This window comes from Coturnix japonica, chromosome 1 (assembly GCF_001577835.2).
Source record: "Coturnix japonica isolate 7356 chromosome 1, Coturnix japonica 2.1, whole genome shotgun sequence".
NCBI classification, from domain to species: Eukaryota; Metazoa; Chordata; class Aves; order Galliformes; family Phasianidae; genus Coturnix; species Coturnix japonica.
Genome location: NC_029516.1, coordinates 175,164,894 through 175,185,219, shown reverse-complemented (window position 1 = coordinate 175,185,219; position 20,326 = coordinate 175,164,894). Strand labels below are relative to the sequence as shown.

At 53.1% G+C, this 20,326-nt stretch overlaps 4 protein-coding genes across 6 annotated transcripts in view; 2 read left to right on the top strand and 2 right to left on the bottom strand.

Annotated features, from left to right (window-relative positions):
* Positions 1-650: 650 nt before the first annotated feature.
* Positions 651-3,249, top strand: LOC107308634 (mitochondrial uncoupling protein 3). Its single transcript, XM_015852649.2, has 6 exons — positions 651-806; positions 931-1,141; positions 1,509-1,706; positions 2,289-2,390; positions 2,468-2,648; positions 2,739-3,249. The coding sequence occupies exons 1-6, from the start codon at positions 681-683 to the stop codon at positions 2,842-2,844; spliced, it is 924 nt and encodes a 307-aa protein (XP_015708135.1). The 5' UTR covers positions 651-680; the 3' UTR covers positions 2,845-3,249.
* Positions 3,245-6,090, bottom strand: DNAJB13 (DnaJ heat shock protein family (Hsp40) member B13). Of its 2 annotated transcripts, none has more exons than XM_015852648.2 (9): positions 5,914-6,090; positions 5,695-5,798; positions 5,081-5,242; positions 4,581-4,738; positions 4,317-4,430; positions 4,120-4,233; positions 3,844-3,920; positions 3,489-3,698; positions 3,245-3,398 (listed from the first exon to the last, which is right to left on the bottom strand). In XM_015852648.2, exons 1-8 carry the CDS (start codon positions 5,979-5,981, stop codon positions 3,545-3,547), a joined length of 951 nt encoding a protein of 316 aa, XP_015708134.1. In that variant the 5' UTR covers positions 5,982-6,090; the 3' UTR covers positions 3,245-3,398; positions 3,489-3,544. The 2 variants fall into 2 exon arrangements, with proteins under 2 accessions (XP_015708134.1, XP_032298211.1); XM_032442320.1 differs by having other exon boundaries at positions 3,245-3,403; positions 5,914-5,981.
* Positions 6,091-6,192: 102 nt separating this feature from the next.
* Positions 6,193-17,655, bottom strand: PAAF1 (proteasomal ATPase associated factor 1). Its single transcript, XM_015852640.2, has 12 exons — positions 17,568-17,655; positions 17,442-17,482; positions 15,545-15,648; positions 15,068-15,157; positions 11,353-11,451; positions 10,657-10,807; positions 9,171-9,365; positions 8,775-8,866; positions 8,191-8,306; positions 7,644-7,726; positions 7,190-7,272; positions 6,193-6,529 (listed from the first exon to the last, which is right to left on the bottom strand). The coding sequence occupies exons 1-12, from the start codon at positions 17,618-17,620 to the stop codon at positions 6,452-6,454; spliced, it is 1,185 nt and encodes a 394-aa protein (XP_015708126.1). The 5' UTR covers positions 17,621-17,655; the 3' UTR covers positions 6,193-6,451.
* The window catches only part of LOC107308639 (cytochrome c oxidase assembly factor 4 homolog, mitochondrial), a 7,324-nt gene continuing 4,542 nt past the window's right edge, over positions 17,545-20,326 (top strand). Inside the window, exon 1 of one of the 2 annotated variants that reach the window (XR_001552866.2) lies at positions 17,545-17,675. The gene's annotated coding sequence lies outside the window, so the exon portion shown is untranslated. Of the gene's footprint in view, positions 17,676-18,247; positions 18,455-20,326 lie in introns of those variants that run through there. The other variant, XM_015852657.1, reaches the window with a different exon arrangement.

Genomic DNA, 20,326 nt, shown 5'->3' with positions numbered 1-20,326 from the left:
TTCTAAGAAAGCAGAAAATGAGTTTTTGTTGAGTTTTTACCCCATCCTGGAGCTGCTTCCCGTCCCCGCAGCCTTCGTGTGTCACTGTCTGGGGTTCCTGACGCTGCTCCACGTGAGCGCGGGGGACACGTGGAGGTGGCTGCGGTGCAGGAAATCCGTGTGGTAAACAAACCCAGGCCTGGCAGCTGTGTGGGATTAATACCAGCCTCGTGCTGGGGACAGAGGGTCCGTCCCAGCCTCCCAAGCAGACTGTATCATGTTTTCTAGTGCTGCTCCCCCAAAGCTTTGGCGCGGGGACTGATAGGCCGTCACCCCTCGGCGCTGCCAGGTGGCCCCAGTCCCAGCAGCTCAAGTGCCAACTGGGGGACGGGGCTGTGCTGCCACCTGATCCCTGCAGCCGCTGGAATGTCCCCTGTGTGCTATATAAGTGCAGCAGGAGCTGGAGCTCAGGTGAGACGGGGACAAGGAGCCGAGCGGCCGCAGTAAGGCCCTGAAGGACATCAGGGGTCAGCAGGCTGCTCCGGGCCTTGTTTTCCCTATGGATGCAGCAAAACAGAGCGGGATTTGATTCTGTGCTTGTCTGAAGCCAACCAGAGCTGTGGCAGTGAACTGTCCGTGAGCCAGGAGCCCCGTAGGACGCAGCGTCCCACTGCCAACCTTTGCGCTCCCTCCCAGCCGTCATGGTGGGCCTGAAGCCCCCCGAGGTGCCCCCCACGGCCACCGTCAAGTTCTTCAGCGCCGGGACGGCCGCCTGCATCGCTGACCTCTGCACCTTCCCGCTGGACACGGCCAAAGTGCGGCTGCAGGTAAAGCCCCAGGATCCCCGCGGGCAGATGGAGCTCCCACAGTGCTGGGAGCCACCACGGCGATGGCACCGAGCGGGGACAGCTGTGGCACAGAGGGCAGGGTGACGATGTGGGCACCCCACAGATCCAGGGCGAGGTGAGGATCCCACGCAGCACCAACACGGTGGAGTATCGGGGTGTGCTGGGCACGCTGAGCACCATGGTGAGGACTGAGGGGCCCCGCAGCCTCTACAGCGGGCTGGTGGCCGGGCTGCAGCGGCAGATGAGCTTCGCCTCCATCCGCATCGGGCTCTACGACTCTGTGAAGCAGCTCTACACCCCTAAAGGGGCTGACAGTGAGTGCAGGGGGGGCTGGGAACTCACCCATGTTGTGCATCTCAACCTGGTGTAACCACCCCATTGGACGCTAACCCATCCCAATGGGGGGACCAACTCATCCCAGTTGGGACCAGCCATGGGAAGGAGGACCAACCCACTCCAGTGGGGGAGCAATTCATCCCAATAGGGATAACCCACCCCATTAGGGGACCAACCCACACCAATGTGGGACCAGCTCATCCCAGTAGGGACCAGCTACCTCAATGGGAACCAACCTACCCCAAGCATGCAGAACCCAGCCCCAAATTGCATCCCCAAGCCCCAGAGTCACCCCTCTCCCTACCTGTGGTATGGGATGGGGTTCCCAACTTGTGCCCTCCCCAGGCACGGGGCTGCTGGCTCGGCTGCTGGCAGGATGCACCACGGGGGCCGTGGCCGTGACATGCGCCCAACCCACCGACGTGGTCAAGGTGCGGTTCCAGGCTCTTGGGGCGCTGCCTGAGAGCAACCGTCGGTACAACGGCACCGTGGATGCCTACAGGACCATCGCCAGGGAGGAGGGAGTGCGTGGGCTGTGGAGAGGTAGGGGATGGGATGGGGTGGGATGGGGTGGGGTGGGATGGGATGGGATGGGGTGGGATGGAAGAGGAGGTAGTGGTGAGGAAGGTAGATGGGATGGGATGGCATGACGTGAGGATAGGGATAGAATAGAAAAGAGGATGGGAATGGCATGGGATGGGAACAGGACTTGTAGCATCAGAGGAGTTAGGGTGGGAACTCAGCCCCCATCCAGCCACAACCCCTCCGTGGGCAGGGACACCTCCTGCAGCCCTGGTGTCTGTAGCTCCATCTGTGGCTTCGGGCACTGCCAGAGAGGGGCACCCACAGCTCTGGGCATCAGTGCCAGGGCCCTCCTTAAAGGTGAGATCTCTAGGAGAACTGTAGGGATGTGGCACTGAGCAACACAATCAGTGGGTGTGGTGGGGCTGGGTTGGTGGGGTTGGGTTGGGGTTGGACTTGGGGATCTTGGAGGGCTTTTCCACCATTAATGATTCTATGAGCCCCATCTCTCAGCCCTGAATGGAGACGAGGGATGGGGATGGGAGGACAGGGACGGTGGCACTGGGGCACCCAGCAGTCCCAACAGCACCACACTCCCCACAGGGACGATGCCCAACATCGCCCGCAACGCCATCATTAACTGCGGCGAGCTCGTCACCTACGACCTCATCAAGGACGCGCTGCTGCGGGCGCAGCTGATGACGGGTGAGGATGGGACTGAAGGCACAGCCCTGTGTGCCATCCCCATCCCCATAGCCCTCACACCCCATCCTGCCCCACAGACAACATCCCCTGTCACTTCGTGGCCGCTTTCGGGGCTGGATTCTGCGCCACAGTGGTGGCGTCACCGGTGGACGTGGTGAAGACGCGGTACATGAACGCGGGCCCCGGGCAGTACCGCAATGTGCCGAGCTGCCTGCTGGCCCTGCTGCTGCAGGACGGTGTCGCTGGTCTCTACAAGGGGTGAGTGCAGCAACACCAGCCCCATATCACCGCCATGTCACACAGCGCTGACCGCGGCCGTCCCCTCCAACGCCGCCGTCCTCACTGCAGGTTCGTCCCCTCCTTCCTGCGCCTCGGCTCCTGGAACGTGGTGATGTTCATCTCCTATGAGCAGCTGCAGCGCCTGGTGATGCTGGCCCGGTCTGCACCGCCCTGATGGACCCCAGCCCCAAATCGTCAGCGCTGATGAGCTGCAGCAGTCAATTATATTAATTGCTGGAGCGGCGGGGAAGGGAGACAGCAAAGGTCCCCCTGAGCCTATGGGATGAGAGGGACCAAAGGTGGCTCGTGAGGGACCAGCAGGAGGAGAACAGACAGAGAGGGAGGATGGAGGTGACCAGATGGAGGTATATGGATGGATGGAGGTGTCTGGATGATGGAGGTGTGCGCAGCGGAGCAGGGAGAGGAAGGAAGAAGGCCTTGAGGTTTTCCAGTTAGGAGCTTCCCAGCAGCAGTGGGATGGACAGGTGGGGAGGAGCATTATGGCATGGGGGATGCGGTAAGTCCAGGTGTTCCTCACTGATGCTTCAAATAAATCACCCCTATGGGGTCTATCCCAGTAGTACTTGGGGTTCTGTCACCTTCTCTTTATTAGAGGGGAGGGTGGGGTTTTACTCCCGGTCCGGAGCTGCTGTTGGGTTCCAGCCCTCGTGGTCTCTTCCTCAATGATTCTGCTCTTGCCAAAGGGGAGCAGCCCAACAGCGGGGAGAGCTGCAGTGCAGAAGGAAGGGAGGAGAGCAGTGATGGGTGCAGCAGAACACAAGGGGAGCAGAGTTGGGCTGCGGGGAGCCCCGTTTGTACCTCACTCTCAGCACTGGCGGCCTCAGCGGGAGGAAAGCGGGGGGTGGCAGCAGCTCTTAGGGCAGCAGCGCTCTCTTCAGGAGCACCTTCTTGTTGGGGCTGAGACGTTTGGGGAAGCAGACGTTGAACTGGATGAGGAGGTCGCCCTTTTGGTGCGGGTCCTTCAGCAGCGGCATCCCTTCCCCAGGCACCACTTTGCAGTAGGTGGGGCTGCAAAGTGAGAGGGAGCTGAGGGTGGGAGCCCCCAACCTGCTCCCAAAGCTCTTGGAGCACCCAAGAAACCCAAGAGGAGCAGCTGGCAGCCCACAGAGGTTCCTCCCATAGCACCCATCTGCCTGCAGATCTGCACACTCACTGCACGATGTCATTGATGGGGATGTTCAGCAGCCGCCCATCCAGCGTCCTCACTTCCACTGTGCAGCCAATCAGTGCCTAAAGACACAGAGCAGGACCAAGAGCTGCAGATGCGGCCACACAGAGCCCCCCATCATTAACCATGGTGCCAAGGACAACTCCCATAGGGACCAAAGGGGCCGAGGCTCCGAACCCGGCGCTATCCTCCTTCTGCATGTTTTGCAGTTGCTGGCTGAAGGCAAAAGGCAGCTGGACGCCCCCTCCCTTTGCTCCTCACCTTTCCCAGGGGGATGTTGGCCACGTAAATGAGGTCGTCGTTGGATCTTTTAAACCTCGGGTGAGGTTTCTCTTGGATAACGAAGATGATGTCGGCTGGAATGATGTTTGGGCCCTAAAAAGGGGGATGGGGGTGGGAAAGGAGCTCTAGGAATGGTTTTATGGGCCCAGCCCACAACTTCAGGTCACAGAGGTTACCTGGTCTCCTTCCTTCTCAAATGTGATCCTGGTGCCTTGCTTCCACCCCGGCTGCACGTCGATGATCAGGATCTTGTCCCTGATGGTGCTTGTTTGGCCGTCTTCGTTCATCACCTGCAGGGTGGATGAGTTTGGGGGGATAAAGGGAAACCTCTGCTGTCAGAACAGCTCCAGGCCGGGCTGGATGCACCCTGGTGCAATGCAATCTGCTGGGGGGAAGGTGTAGCTCATCCTGCCTGGCACAAGGTCCCTCACTGTCCTTACCCGGCGGGAGATCTTCATCTTCTTGGTGCAGCCAAAGAAAAGGTCTTCGAGGGAGACATGGAGGTCCCACACCATCGGGGGGTCCTGCTTCATCACACCTCTTCCTCGCAGCCCTCCAAAGGGCAGCGTCGCCTCCACACCATCCTTGGTGAAGAACTCTGCATGGGGCAGCATGGAGGATACGGGGCTCCAAACCACATTCCCAGTGTGAATGAAAGAACAAAACTTGTAGCAGAGAGGAGATGGAGATGAGATGATGGTAATATTTCACTCAGAGGGTGGTAAGACCCCGGCACTGCCCAGAGCTGTGGGTGCCCCATCCCTGGAGGTGCCATAGGCCACAGATGGGCCCTGGGCAGCCTGAGCTGGGGGCACCCATAACAAGGGATGGGGCTGAGGGGGCTTTGAGGTCTGTTAGGAAGAAGTTCAGGGGCTGGTGATGAGCACAGCCCTAAAAGGGCACAGGCTGCCCCATGGATGGCAGCAGAGCAGCCACCCACCTGCAAAGGGGTTGTGTCCTCCAAAGAACTCCTTGAAGACTCTGTCGGGGTTGTTGTGGAAAACATAACCAGGAGTCCAGGCATCCTCACTGCCAGACTCCACAGGGACGCCGCCTTTGAGACCTTCTTCACCGAACCGATCGTAGATGCCTCTCCTTACAGCTATGGGGCAAGGAGAGACGGGGAACAGATATCTTACTGAGAAGGACGCGCTCAGAGCGGCCCTGAGGGGAAGGAGGTGGGAGTTGTGGTAGAGAAAAGCAGGACATGAGTAATCCCAGCACATAGGGCCAGCAGTGCTGCACCAATAGAGGGAAACAGGCAGGAAGGGAATGTCCCCTTCATGTGAAGCACTGCATTTAGACCTGGGGCCTCCAGCACAGGAGGGACGTGGGGCTGTGGGTCTATAGGAGGACATGGGAATGCTCAGAGGACGGAGCCAGGCTGAGGGGGATGTTCAGCCTGGATGAGGCCAGGCTGGATGTGGCTCTGGGCAGCCTGGGCTGCTGGTTGGTGACCCCACACACAGCAGGGGGCTGGAGCTGGATGAGCACTGTGGGCCTTTGTAACCCAGCCCCATTCTGTGACCCTATGGACTCATCCCCGCTGCTTACGGTCGCTCAGCACATCGTAGGCCTCCGCCAACAGCCTGAACCGCTCCTGCGCCTCCGGCTCCCTGCATTTCTGCGGGTGGTTCTCCAAGGCCAACAGCCGGTACCTGCGGGATGAGGAGCACAGCGAGGCCTACAGCCCCCGCTAGGCCCCATGCTGGGATTGAAGCGGCCATTCGCCCCCAACCCGCCCCCAACCCACGTCTATCCACCCCCCCTCACGCCTTCTTAATGTCGGCGTCCGTGGCCTGGCGGCCCAGCTCCAGCACGGCGTAGTAATCCTGCCCCATGGCGGCCTCCTCGCTATGGTTACGCAAACAGAGGATGGGTTACCAAGGCAACGCCTGTAGGCCGCACTTCCGGCTCTCTGATATATTTCCGTTTCCGTTAGCGCGGAGCACGATGGGAGTTGTAGTTCTTTCAGCGCCACCCACCGCCATTTTGTACCAAACAACCCACTCGGAGCTTTAAGATTAACACCGACTTTTCCTCCACACAAACTCTATGAAAGCGGCTTTATTTCAGCCCACAGCCTCGATTTAACACCCAAATCCACCTCACAGCAGATAAAAAGGGGCTGGAAGGGGCAGAAATGAGCAGAAACAGCCATAACATCAGCCCCATCCCTCCCTCATAGACCCCATAGACCCCATAACACACACAGCCATGTTGCTCACAGACCCCATAACACACACAGCCATGTTGCTCACATCCCCTATAACACACACAGCCATGTTGATCATAGACCCCCCATTAACCCCTACAGGTCTCCCAGCTGGTACCGCCGCACCACGCCGTCCCTGCAGCACGTGTAGATCTGCTTCTCCCACTGAGCGACCTGAAACAAGGAGGGGGGGGGGAAATAATGCAATAAGCCAACAAAGCTGGGTGGGAGAACACAATGAGGTTCAATAAGGCCAAGTGCAACTGTGTGCTGGGCTGCATTTAAAGGGGTGGCCAGCAGGGACAGGGGGGTGATTGTCCCCCTCTACTTGGCTCTTGTGAGGCCCCATCTGCAGTGCTGCATCCAGGCCTGGGGCCTCCAGCACAGGAAGGACGTGGAGCTCTTGAGTGGGTCCAAAGGAGACCACTAAGATGGCCAGAGGGCTGGAGCAGCTCTGCTATGAGGAAAGGTTGAGGGAACTGGGCTGGTTTAGCTTGGAGAGGATAAGGCTGCGGGGAGACCTCATTGTGGGCATCCAGTACTTGAAGGGAGCGAATAAACAGGAGGGGGAACAGCTGTTTGTGAGGGTGGGCAGTGATAGGACAAGGGGGAATGGTTTGAAAGTGAGACGGGAGGTTTAGGTTGGATCTTAGGAGGGTTTTACACCCAGAGGGTGGTGACGCACTGGAACAGGTTGCCCAAGGAGGCTGTGGATGCCCCATCCCTGCAGGCATTCAAGGCCAGGCTGGATGTGGCTCTGGGCAGCCTGGGCTGCTGGTTGGTGACCCTGCACATAGCAGGGGGTTGGAGCTGGATGAGCACTGTGGGCCTTACCTTGTACACAGGGTCACAATCTGCCTCTGTGAGGTCGATGACATAATCGAGGTCTTGCTGAATGATAAAGCACGTTCCATCACCTACGCAAGCAGAAGGAACACCAAGGAAGGAAAGAATATTGGGTGATGAGTAAAAACAGGCCACGTTCTTTCTATAAACAGCACTATGAGCCCAGCAGAAATGCCCAAGAAAAGGGAGACATGTGATGAGAAAAGGCTCTAATGACTGAGAAGCTCCTTGCAGGCCATGATATGGGGGAGCACAAGAAAAATCACAAGGCAAAAAGCAACTACGTAATAGGATGTTCCACTACATCAACTTTTTGCAATGGACACTCTGTGAAACCCTCTCCTAGTGGCTCGGACATCCTGTGTTTGTATGTAAGAGAGGGCATAAGGAGCAAAGAACTGCTCAGCTCAAGTCTATGATCTGCACACAGCACTTGAGTTACCTTGGCTGGCAATGAATCCATCTCTGTATGGGAGCAGAGAAAGCACTGGTGCTCCTGATCTGTGAATGATTTGGATTGGAGCACTGGAAAAAAGAGGAATGGGAAGAAGAGCGTTATGGACAAATCATCCCAATGTCTGAGTGCTGAAAGCAGAACGTGAGGTAGTGATTAAAAGATAGACAAGGAGAACATGGGGATTATCCCTACCAAAACAGCCACAAGTTTGGAGCTTATATGATTGAAAGACTTGTCAGATTATTCCATGCCAGGCTCCTCTGTCCTCACCCATCCATCTGGATGCTCCTTGCTTAGAGTCTGCCCTTTACAACAACTACAAGCCACCTCAGAGCAGCTCCTGCCAAAGCATCCTCTTGAATGCTACCCAAGAGAAGGAAAAGGCTGCAAGGGGTTCCAAAGCTCACAGTGCCACTGTCTGGGCTGTATCCACCTCCACTGTCTGCCAGCACCTTTGATCTGACTCTTCCTGGGAGGAAAACAACTAACCACAATTGTGGTTCAAGACTTGCAGCCCCACGTATGTACTCACTTGGTGTTTCTCACATCCAGCTGATAGATGTTCCCATCCTGAGTCCCTGCTAGGAAATAGGTACTTGAGAGGAACGTGCAGCAATTGAAGGCATCAGATCCATCAAAGAGGAACACCTGGGAATATAAAGAACGGCAAAGTGTGAGATCTCACAGATGTGCCAAAGCAGCCACAGGACAGCCAGGAATAGGACAGCAATTTACTCAGCTTCTGTTCCTGCATTCTCAATGACATCTACTGGCTGCTGTTTAGCTTGCCACATACCTGCGTGGAACACACAAGCAATTCTTACTCCTCAACCCCCCACGTATAAACCTAGCCAGAAAAAAAAGGAGAGAAAGGATCCCTTTATACTGGTCTTTAGTCTCTCTTTCTCTGAATAAATACAGGGGAGAATACTGCAACTTGGGACCCCAGCCAAAGGCAATGCTCCCCAGAGAGCTGGATAGATAGCAGCACCTGAGCACACTCAGGGGAGTGCCACAGGACCTGGAGCACAAAACCAGTGTGTGCTCAGTGCTGGTTCCCATCCCCTCCTGCACAGGGTTATTTTGAAGCACTACTGATAGTCTCAGCCTCCTTACCGGCTGCCTGCTCTGCAGCCCAACTCCTTGCAGCTTCTTGTCTTCTCGAGCCAGCAGCAGGATTTTCCCTTCCGTCCCAATCTCACGTTCACCTGAGAGGAAAACAAAGTTTAACCCCAGCAGCACAGGGAGACGACAGTCCTCAAGTCTGATGGCTGGGATCACAACTGCTGAACCCACAGCAATATCCTTCTTATGCAAAGCAGGCCAGTAGCCAACAAGACTGCAGCCTTAATCACCCAAACTGGAAGATAAGGCTGAATTCCTCCATAGAGATATATGCTGGTGACCTAGCGAGGGCATAAAGCTGCATGCCACGCTCTCTGAATGACACCTGCAGCACCAGCTGACAAAACTAAGGGAAAATAAAGGCTGTCCTTTAAGAATGTTCCTTACTGGGAGCTTTTTCAGGTGTGCCCAGGTTCACCGAGTCGTCAGCAGTGCCCACAGCGATGCCATTGATGGGAGAGCCACAGTCAGCAATGACACCCAGACACGAGGATTTGCCGCAGTCCCAGAGGCGTGCAGTGCCATCCCTAGAGCAGGAAAGGACGTTTCTTCCCCGATCCACAATGGCAGTATCCAAAATACCTGCATCAAAGCAAAGGCTGAGTTCAGAGACAGCACAGAAGGTAAAGGCTGAGAAGGGCATATATTTCCCCGAGGCAACCACGGACCCACCTACAAGTCCCAAGGCATTGGCTCCAAAGAGCCACCAGAGAGCACAGCAGGGGACAGAGGTGGCACACAGGCAAATAATGGGAGGTGCAGCACAGGGGAAGGGAGCTACAGCCTTTGAAAGAGGTCCGTGTGAAAGGCAGCAGCTCCCAGTATATCAGCATGGGAGCCATCACGCTGCACAGGGGGTGGGGATGCTACCAATAACTTCACAGTGGGTGAGGTTGGAAGGGATTTCTAGTAATCTCAAACTCCAAGTTGTTCAGTGGTCAGAAGACTTAATGAACACTTTCCCTACAGAAGCAGTCACTAAACATCACTAACTGAAATGACAGGGGAAGCCTGAATCAGTGGAAGCCAAGCAGTTCAGGCTGGAGTTCTGAAGATGAACCTTGGAGTCATCAGGAGCCAAACAGAGCTGTTCTGACTCAATGCCATCACACTGCCTACCGTGTTTTGCTTACAAGGATACGTGTGTCAAAGTGTTTTAATGTCATGCAGTTAGATCACATGAAAATAGCATGTTCAATGCAAAACAAGTTAAACAGGTTCTCATCCATGCCCTGCAGTCCACTGGGACTAAAACAGCATCAGTTGGAAGAGTTTATAGCAATCACAGCAAATAGCCCTTAAGCCACCACAGAAGGTGGACCAGGAATCCTCTATTTAAAGAGTTTACTGTCATCTCCAGCAGCATCAATAGGGGCAGAGCCAAACATCTGAGAATGAACAAGCTTATTCCAGGCTCTACAAAGAAATAGTCATTGAAGAATCCTTGCAGCTGTGCATGGTGTTGAAAGGGAGAATGGAATCCTCAAGGCAATAACTGCCTGTCCATTTTCTGCATGTCTCTTAAAGCTGCTTCATGCTTTTCTAGGCAAAGGCAAAAAAGGAAGAGGCTCTGGAGCAACTGAAGGTAAGCACGATGAGCTGGGAATAAGCAGGAGGCATTGACTTGCGAGCAGCAATGCTACTAATGCAGGTCACAGCTCCACCTCTGTGTCCTACCTCAGCTCAGCAAGAGAAAGTTCCAGCTGTTTAACACAGCATCCATTGATCTTCTTATTCTGAGAGGCTGAAAAAACTTCTGCCATCTAACACAAACACACAGCACGAGGTGCAGCAGGTTGGGGACTGAACTTCAGCCCTCGGGTGCAATGCAATGACACACACAGCAGGTTAAGCATTTTAAAGTAATCTGTACCTCCTTTGTGACCTTTAAACGTCACTACGCAGCTGGCATCTTCTGCTGACCAGATCTTTAGCTGGGCATCCATTCCCCCACTCAGAACCACGAGGCCCGATGGGAAAAACCTGCAACAATTCACATCATACACATGGCCTTCCAATAGTCTCTGGAAAAACAAAGAACTTCATGCTAGTTCCATTGTCATCACCCTCAAGCCAAGCAATTTTTGAGCTATGACATTGGAGAGATGGCTGTTACCAGGTGGGCAGAGGATTCAGCTCAGATCCTCCAGATAAATTCAGACTTATCTGAATCCCGGGCAGGCAATAAGGTCTGCTTTGAGCCTCACCCTGCTATGTGAATAGCTCACTGCACAGCAAAGGGATTGTTTCTAATAACAGATTAAATGTCATGTGCAGTTTGCTCTTTCCCTCTACTCTAGCATAGAACAAAGCAGTGCCTGCACTGCTAGGAGCTGTCAGTTACCTCCATCTCTGAGCTCTCATCACACTGATGAACATTCTTTCTTTTCAGAGCGGTTGTGCTTATCAACAGACACAACAGAAAACCTCTAAGGTGCACAGATTCCCATTAGCTTTTCAATCCAGACCCTCTCCTGCTCACAGCATGCAGACAGCCCCAGGTTATGGCTGAATGACTATGCAGTGACAAAGTTAACAACACAACACCAAACAGAGCTGCTGCTCTTACTCTTATTTCTCCATTTGCAGCCTGCCAGATCTTCATGGTCCCATCTGTGCTGGTAGATACGCCAAGCCCTCCACCACTGGAAATATCCAGACATGTAATCTGCAGGAGGGACAAAACACAAACCATGTCAGATTCAGGTGATTCTGTACACAGCAATTCCTGCTCAAGAATGTAAAACTCCATAGGAGATGTGCTCAGTACATCATCCAGCACAATTATCTCACCAAGACAGATCGCTTAATGCTTTAAAACATATGGAGGTGCCCATTCGTTCAGCTAAAGATCTCAGCTTGGTAACAAACCTCCTAACACTTAACACCCTTAAGGTCACTGACTTTGTCTCCTCAAACTCAACACATTGTGAGGTATTAACTAAGCCTTTACATGATGAGAGGGTAAGGAGACGAACAGGTTGCCCAAGGAGGCTGTGGATGCCCCATCCCTGCAGGCATTCAAGGCCAGGCTGGATGTGGCTCTGGGCAGCCTGGGCTGCTGGTTGGTGACCCTGCACACAGCAGGGGGTTGGAGCTGGATGAGCACTGTGGGTCTTTGCAACCCAGGTCATTCTATGATGAGCTGAGCTGGGGGACCAGAAGCTGGCACAAAGCACCCCAGATTTTTTCTAATTGCCACCAACCAGACAGAAAACTTGTTCTTCTGTCTCCTCAGATGGGCTCTGTCATAGCAGGGTACAAACAACTGCATGCTCTGCATTAACACCAACACACGTGGGTACCTTTGAAGAGAACAGATGTTAAACTTGCACTCTTGGAAAAGGATTACCATTCCCACAACGGAAGACATTACTGCTGCCCCTGAGAAAGGCAGATGTGTTGCAGTTGGGGATTAAGTGATGCAAGATAACAGGCACCCCACAACTGAGATCATAGAATGGCCCAGGTTGGAAAGGACCTCAAGGATCATGAAGCTCCAACCCCCCACCACTGGCAGGGCCACCAACCTCCACATTGATACCAGCCCAGGCTGCCCAGGGCCCCATCCAAGCTGGCCTTGAACACCTGCAGGGATGGACGGGGCATCCACAGCCTCTCTGGGCAGCTGTTCCAGCACCTCACCACTCTCATAGTACAGAACTTCCCCCTGACATCCAACCTCAATCTGCCCTCCTTCATCTCCAAACCATTTCCCCTTGTCCTGCTGTTATCTCCCCTTTCACAGAGTTGACTCCCCTCCTGTCTGTAGGCTCCCTTCAGGTCCTGGCAGGCTGCAATGAGGTCACCCCGCAGCCTTCTCTTCTCCATGCTGAACAAGCCCAGCTCCCTCAGCCTGTCTTTGTATGGGAGGTGCTGCAGCCCTCTGAGCATCTTTGTGGCCTCCTCTGCACCCTCTCCAACAGCTCCATGTCTTGTATTGAGAGCCCCACACCTGGACACAGCACTGCAGATGGGGACTCACAAGGGCAGAGTAGACAGGGACAATCCCCTCCCTGTCCCTGCTGGCCACCCCTCTGCTGATGGAGCCCAGGATCCCATTTGCTTTCCAAGCTGCAGGAATACAATGCAAGAGAGGTTTCCAATATGGATTGCAGCAATAAAAGGCAGAAAAAAAACACCTGGGTTTCATTAGAACAAGGGTTAATGCCAGCATCAGCACTGCAGACAGCAGTTCTTATGGCACCTTATCATGCACATGAACTGCCCAGGGTTTGTGCCTCTGCTTTAAATAAAGCCAGACTGGGAATTAAAAGAGGAGTTAGAAGATGTAGAAGCACAAGTGCCTCAGCTATTAAGAAAGTCATTAAACACATTCACTTACATATGATTAATCTGGGTGACTGGGTGACCAATCTGAGGCAGTTTGCTCTCTATTAAGCCAAAAGCAGCCTGTGAAGGATGCAATGCAGGAACAAAGCACCTCGCTGATGTGCAACACCCACAGATGCTCAGGAGGGAGACAGAAACAAGCAAGGAGCACTCAGAACAAGCAGCAGCAGGTAAGCAGGGCAACAGGAGCCGAGCTTCAAACTCATCTACATGTTAATGGATATCGGTTGAGCTGCTGCCAGGGGAGCTCTGCAGCACAGCTGCAACCCATCACACCCCTCTGCCAGCAGACTCAACACTTCTGCCTGCATTTCCATTTTGCTACGCTGTGAATGTTGACTGCATTTATCACACAAAAGGGCAGCTGGGGACTCTTCAGTAGCACAGAGCTCGGAGAAGTGATTCACCTCTGCCTCAGGAGCTGCCTCTGTGCCAAGCCTGGGCTCAGCACAGCCCCATTGCCTCTTAAAACAGCTGCAGAGATGTGGAATCGCCTCTGTGTCAAAACGCATCTTGATTTATGTTGCTTTCGGGCTCCATTAACACCAAGTTTGCTTTTCAGCACTTTCTGCTGAGTTTATCACAACTATTTACTCCATAATTCACAAGTCAGGTGTAGTGCATCACTGGAAGCCATCAGGGGCTCCCATTAGGGCAGCTGGCTGTGTGTGCAGGCTCCATCACTTCTTGGATCATTTCCCTATTGGGGTGAAGCATTCAGCAGATGCACAGACCACTGCCCAGCAAAGCCAAGGTGTGTCTTCCTCCACAGTGCAGAAAGGAGATTTCAAGTCCAACTTGGTTGCTCCATATCAAGGAGAAGCCGTGCTGGTTGCACCTCCAGGTTGCAGAGGTACAAGAAAGAGGATTGCTCAATAAAACAAGCAGGTTCTTATTAAAGTAAGTGGCAAATTCATAAATATACATTTTAAAGTACGAGTTGAGCTTTTGTAGCCTGTGAATTCCCAACCAGATTAAGATGAACGCATTCAACATTCAATCCCTGGCTGCTCCACTGAGCCTGTAAATGGAAGCTCAATGCAGATGTTTACATCACAGACAGCTTCATTTAATGACAGCAAACAGGCACTGCAAAGCAGGGGGAGATTTAATCAAAGACGAAGAGCTCAGTGCACGGAGCTGCTTGTGTCTTGTGGGTTGGCTTATTTTATACAGACTAATTCATCTAATGGCTTCACAGTGGAATTCAACATGGAACAGAATATGAGCACGTTAGAGCACTTACAAGAGAATGGCTAAACCCAAAGTGGCTTAACTAGAAGAGGAAATGCTCTAATACCTACAGCTCCATCACACCTAGTTCTGGGATCCACAGCCCTGAGCATTCAGCCCTGATCTGTTCTGGGAAGCCAGCCATAAACCCTGGCCCAATTCCTCTCACATCCTTTTGGTTCTTTTAGCTGTCACCCTCAGACTCCTCTACAATTACTCCTTTACTACACCCCCTTGCAGGGAGCAATAAGTAAACTCCAGTACTTATTGAGTATAATAACCTAAGAAATACAGGGAAATCAGGATTCTCGTGGGTGGAAATCACTCGGATCTTTTAATTTATTTAGTATCAAAGGAGAAAACAAAGTCAGACCCAAATATTACCCAGTCCCAGTTGAGCATTCAGTTTCTTACAACTCTTACAAGACAATTTGAACTTCAGAAACCTCCAGGACTCCAACAGCACAAACAGCCATGAAATAAAACAGATTCGTTTTAGAGATACATCTATAGAATCTCACACCTTTTTTTGTGTGTGTGAAGCTTAACCAGGATTGTTTCTGTTATTTTAAGGCCTGATGTGGTTTATTAACCAGTTTATACACAAAGCCATCACCTGACCAGGCACACAGCAGTCAGATGCATCATAAAATCACGCATTCACTCCCATTTCTTTCTTACTTAGCAAAGTTACTTACACTTTTCTGATGAATCCTGGCAAAAGTTGTGTAGGGTGCCAAGAATTTGGTGGACACATTTTCATGAGGGCAAGAAATGAGAATGCTTTTCTATGGGAGAGAAACAGAAGGGCTGTTAGTCCATCTGAAACACTCGTAAACCCCTGAGGCACAAACAACAGAGAACGGTGGTGAGAGAAGCAGAGAAATCCCCATGCCCAACCCCAGCCCACCCCTATCATGCCCATGTCTCTTAGTGCTACACCCCCAAGGCACACCAAGAGACACACCTGATCCACTCCTGGTGCGACTTGAGGCCGTTAACTCTCAACCTACCACTGTCACATTGAAGAAGAGACCGACCACAAAGCCAGAGAGGCCTGGGCACTGCACAGAGGGAGATGAGGTGACAGCTACTATTTCAGCTGCCCTAAGGCTATGGCCCCTCTATGTGTGGAAGGGGGTTACTAACCCCACATTTCCCCCCAGCCCCCTCACCTTGGTGACTTCGCCGACCACAAAGCCCTCGGAGGCAGCGATGTCAGGGACACCCTCGGAGCTGAGCCCACGGCGGGTCAGGCTGCCATACAGCGTGGGCTTCCCTGTAGAGATAGCAGCCATCAGCTCACCTTCCTCATGTTTAACAAACAGGATTCATCTCTAAACCACCTTCAAACCCCTTCTTAACCTGCAGGTGCCCACAAACTATCCTTACACCCTCTTAAGTACCCCTCCCAACAAATCATTCTCATTCCCTCCTCCTAACCCACAGGACTCTGCCCTCTACCCCCCCAAAACCACCCTCACCACCTCCTAATACACTGGAACATGTTGCCCAAGGAGGCTGTGGATGCCCCATCCCTGCAGACATTCAAGGCCAGGCTGGATGTGGCTCTGGGCAGCCTGGGCTGCTGGTTGGTGACCCTGCACACAGCAGGGGGTTGGAACTGGATGAGCACTGTGAGCCTTTGTAACCCAGGTCATTCTATCACTCTATGATGATTTTATGACACCTCTAACCCTCACCCTCTCCTAACTCATGGAGCTCCCCCAAACTGCCATCACTCCCCTCTTCCTAACTCACAGTCTCCCCTCATCTCACCTTCACCACCCTCCCAATCCATAGGCACTTCTCAAACCATCCTAACCCATGGGGTGCCCCATAAACCACCCTCACCCCTCCACTTTACCCACAGTGTCCCCCCACAAACCTTCAATCTTCTCTTAACCTATAGCGCCTCCTGAAAAACCACCCCTATTCCCTCTTTCTAATACCAAGGCCTCTCCCAAAGCATCCTCACCCTTCCCTAACCCACGGGCACCCTCCAAAAACACTCCCACCCTCTCCTAATCCAAAGGAGTCTCCTAACCTGGCCCCCACCAGATTATTCTCACTCCTTCTTCCTAACCCACAGAATACCCCCACTCCCCAAACCACCTTCACCCTGCCCTTATCCCTGACCACCCCCTAAACTGCCCTCATTACCTCAAACCAATCTCACTGCTTCCTAGCTCCCATCTTGATAAGCATTGTCCTCTAACCCACAAGGCCTCACCAAGCCACCCTCAAACCCTCCTAACCTCATCTCCCCAACCCAAACCACTCTCATTCTCTCTTCTTAACCCATAGATTCATTTATCTCCCCCAGGGCCGTGCTCGCTCCCCACACACCGCCCACCCCAAACATCTTCATCTCCCCCCTCCAACAGCACCAACCACCTTCCTCCTACTCCTAACCTAGAAAGTCAGAGAATCAGGTTGGAAAAGATCTCGAAGATCATCAAGTCCACAGAGTCCCCCCCCAAAACTCTCCTCTCTCCCTCCTTCTAACCCCCAGATTTCCCTCAAACCACAGATTCCCCCATAGATCCCCACAGAGACCCCACAGACCCCATATATCCCCACAGAGACACCATAGACCACATATATCCCCACAGAGACCCCATAGATCCCCACAGAGACCCCATAGACCCCATAGATCCCCACAGAGACCCCATAGACCCCATAGATCCCCATAGAGACCCCATAGATCCCCATAGACCCCATAGATCCCCACAGAGACCCCATAGATCCCCACATATCCCCACAGAGACCCCACTGAGACCCCATAGACCCCATATATCCCCACGGAAACCCCACAGACCCCATAGATCCCCACAGAGACCCCACAGATCCCCACAGAGACCCACAGACCCCATAGAGCCCCACAGAAACCCCACAGACCCCATAGATCCCCACAGAGACCCCACAGAACCCCACTGAGACCCAACAGACCCCACAGATCCCCACTGAGACCCCACAGACCCCAGCCCTAAGCCAACACTTCAGTTCCCCCTCCCTTAAGGCCTCACCACCCCAACCCAGCAGCACCACAGGCCGCCCCTCAGCGCTCACCCGGGCTGCGGCAACTCAACCAGGCCTCGCCCTCATCCCTCCTGCGGAGAAAAAGATCGACGGTGACCGAAGGGGCCGAGAGAAGGAGATATAAGGGCTGGAAAGGGACCGAGGGGCAGCTCCCACCTCAGCGCCTGACTCCAGTCGCTCTGGATCCTCAGCGTCGCCGCCGCCATCATCTTGAGTCTACACCCCCCCCCTTCCTCTTCCGCCTTCCTCCTTCCTGTCATAGGGGTATGAGAGGTTCTGAGCCACATTGAGGGGATATGGGGGGATATTGGGTTTTATGGGTGGTATTGGGTGCTATGGGGGGTGTATGGGGGCTGCTGGGCACCCCTGGGGGGGGGATGTGAGTAGTTCTGGGTGCTATGGGGTGGTACTGGGTGCCCATAGAGGTATAGAAGGTGCTGGGCACCATGGGGTCCTATTGAGAGCTAATAGAGGTATGGGGATGCTCTGGGTGCTCTTAAGGATTATATGGGAGTTTCTGGGTATCCATAGAAGTATGGGAGGTTCTGGGTGTCTCTTAGGGATTATATGGGAGTTTATGGGTACCCATAGAGTATGGGAGGTGCTTGGGTGTCTCTTAGGATTATATGGGGGGTGCTGGGTGCTCTTAGGGATTATATGGAGTTTCTGGGTATCCATAGAGTATGGAGGTTCTGGGTGTCTCTTAGGGATATATGGGAGTTTATGGGTACCCATAGAGGTATGGAGGTTCTGGGTGTCTCTTAGGGATTATATGGGAGTTTATGGGTGCCCATATAAGTATGGGAGGTTCTGGTGTATCTAGGGAGTTAATGGGAGTTTCTGGGTACCCATAGAAGTATGGGAGGTGCTGGGTGTCTCGTAGGGATTATATGGGAGTTTATGGGTACCCATAGAAGTATGGGAGGTGCTGGGTGCTCTGGGGGGTTGTATAGGGTGTGCTGGTTGATATTGAGGACCACTGAGCACCCATAGGGGAGTGGGGTGCGGTGGGAGGCACACCAGGATGCTGAGTGTTCATAGGGGTATGAGAGGTTCTGAGCCCCTTAGGGGCTATGGGGGATATTGGGTTTTATGGGTGGTATTGGGTGCTTATGGGGGTGTAATGGGGGTGCTGGGCACCTTGGGGGGTACGTGAGTAGTTTGAGGTGCTATGGGTGGTACTGGGTACCCATAGAGGTATAGAAGGGTGGGCACATGGGGTCCTATTGAGAGCTAATAGAGAGTTGGGATTTCTGGTGTCTCTTAGGGATTATATGGGAGTTTATGGGTATCAATAGAAGTATGGGAGGTGCTGGGTGTCTCTTAGGGATTATATGGGGGTTTCTGGGTACCCATAGAAGTGTGGGAGGTTCTGGGTGTCTCTTAGGGATTATATGGGAGTTTCTGGGTACCATAAGAACGTCACTGGGGGGTGCTAGTGTCTCTTAGGATTTATGTGAGTTTCTGGGTACCATCTAGATATGAGGCAGTTTCATGGGTGTCTCTTTAGGATGTATATGGGATTTCCTGCGGTACCCCCATAGAAGTTATGGGGAGGTGCTGATTGGTATCTCCTAGGGATTATATGGGAGTTTAATGGGTACACATAGAAATCCTGGGAGGTTCTGGGTGTCTCTTAGGGATTATATGGAGTTCTCTATGTACCATATAGAAGTACTGGGATGGTTGCTGGTGGTGCTCTAGGGGTTGTAATAGGGGTGTGCTGGTGACTATTGACGGATCCACGTGTAGCACCCATGTAGGGACAGGCGAACCAGGATGGTGGAGGGGTGGGGAGGCAAACGCGACAAAAAGAGGAAAATTGCCTCTGAGTGTTGATGAAAAAATAGCCCTAGTGGTGATGTTAGAAGGAATCTCTGCACACGACACAGAACACTTCTATTGAGCGGAGGGATGATCGGGCGGGATATTGGGCTGTTATGGGTGGTATTTGCGGATATATGAGGGAGCACTCGCTGCAGTCTAATCCCTGGGGCTTGAGGCAAATGATAGAAGCCTCTAGATCCTACTGAGCCGTTGCTATGGAAATGAGATACTATCAGGTAATAATGAAGGTGGCGCCATAGAATTCAAGTATGGCCTATAAACGCGAAAGAGTGCTTGGGGACCCTGGCGGTCCTCATTTGAGGAGCTACATAGAGGTTGGGGTATGTTCTAGGTGTTCATTAGGAATATAGGATAAGGTGGGATATTTACTGGGTACCTCATAGAAGTATGGAAGCTTCTGGGTGTCTCTTAGGGATTCATAGCTACCTGAGAGTCTTTGGGTTCTCATTTAGAAGTATGGAAGGCTCTCATGGGTGTCTTGTGGAGGATGATTATGGATATGGGGGAATTGTTATGGTAAGCAACAATCGCAAAGTATGGCAGGTGCTCGGTGTCGTGCTAGGGATTAGATAATGGGAGTTTATGGGTAACTCATGAAGTATGGAGCAGGTGCTGGGCTAGATCTGGGGGGCTTAGTATAGGGTGTGCTGGCTTGTATTGAGGACCACTGAGCAACCCATAGGGGAGTGGGGTGCGGTGGGAGGCACACACAGGCACTGCTGGGAGTGTCATTAGGGGTGGAAAAGGTGTAGATGTTTTCGAGCCCATATGACGACGGGATATGGGGGAATATTTGGTTTTATGGGTGGTATTAGGGTGCTATAGGGGGTGTATGGGGGCTGCTATGGGGGGGAAGAGGCAGACGGGGAGAGACGGAGCCGGCGCGCCGGGGGGAGCGGCACTCGCAGCATCCTTGGGGGGGTACGGAGTAAGTTTGGGTGCTGTATGGGCGCGTGGTACTCCGGGTGACTCATAGAGGTCATACAGCAGAAGCTGCTGTGGTGCACCGGAATGGGTTGGTACCTTTTGAGAGCTAATTAGGGTATGGTGGAGATGTTTCCTGGGTG

Bases quoted from the DNA above. Each gene is read 5' to 3' on its own strand.
- DNAJB13 (XM_015852648.2), bottom strand. From the start codon at position 5,981: ATGGGGCAGGATTACTACGCCGTGCTGGAGCTGGGCCGCCAGGCCACG. The intron at 4,739-5,080 runs GTGGGTGGCTGC...TGCCCCATGCAG, and splicing joins AGGACACAACCCCTTTGCAG to AGTTCTTCACCAAGGATGGT. The intron at 3,699-3,843 runs GTGAGTGTGCAG...CTCACTTTGCAG, and splicing joins CCCATCAATGACATCGTGCA to CCCCACCTACTGCAAAGTGG.
- LOC107308634 (XM_015852649.2), top strand. From the start codon at position 681: ATGGTGGGCCTGAAGCCCCCCGAGGTGCCCCCCACGGCCACCGTCAAG. The intron at 807-930 runs GTAAAGCCCCAG...GGCACCCCACAG, and splicing joins CGGCCAAAGTGCGGCTGCAG to ATCCAGGGCGAGGTGAGGAT. The intron at 2,391-2,467 runs GTGAGGATGGGA...CCTGCCCCACAG, and splicing joins GCGGGCGCAGCTGATGACGG to ACAACATCCCCTGTCACTTC.
- PAAF1 (XM_015852640.2), bottom strand. From the start codon at position 17,620: ATGATGGCGGCGGCGACGCTGAGGATCCAGAGCGACTGGAGTCAGGCG. The intron at 17,483-17,567 runs GTGGGAGCTGCC...TTTTCTCCGCAG, and splicing joins GACTGGAGTCAGGCGCTGAG to GAGGGATGAGGGCGAGGCCT. The intron at 9,366-10,656 runs GTACAGATTACT...GCTTTGATGCAG, and splicing joins GTTTAAAGGTCACAAAGGAG to GTATTTTGGATACTGCCATT.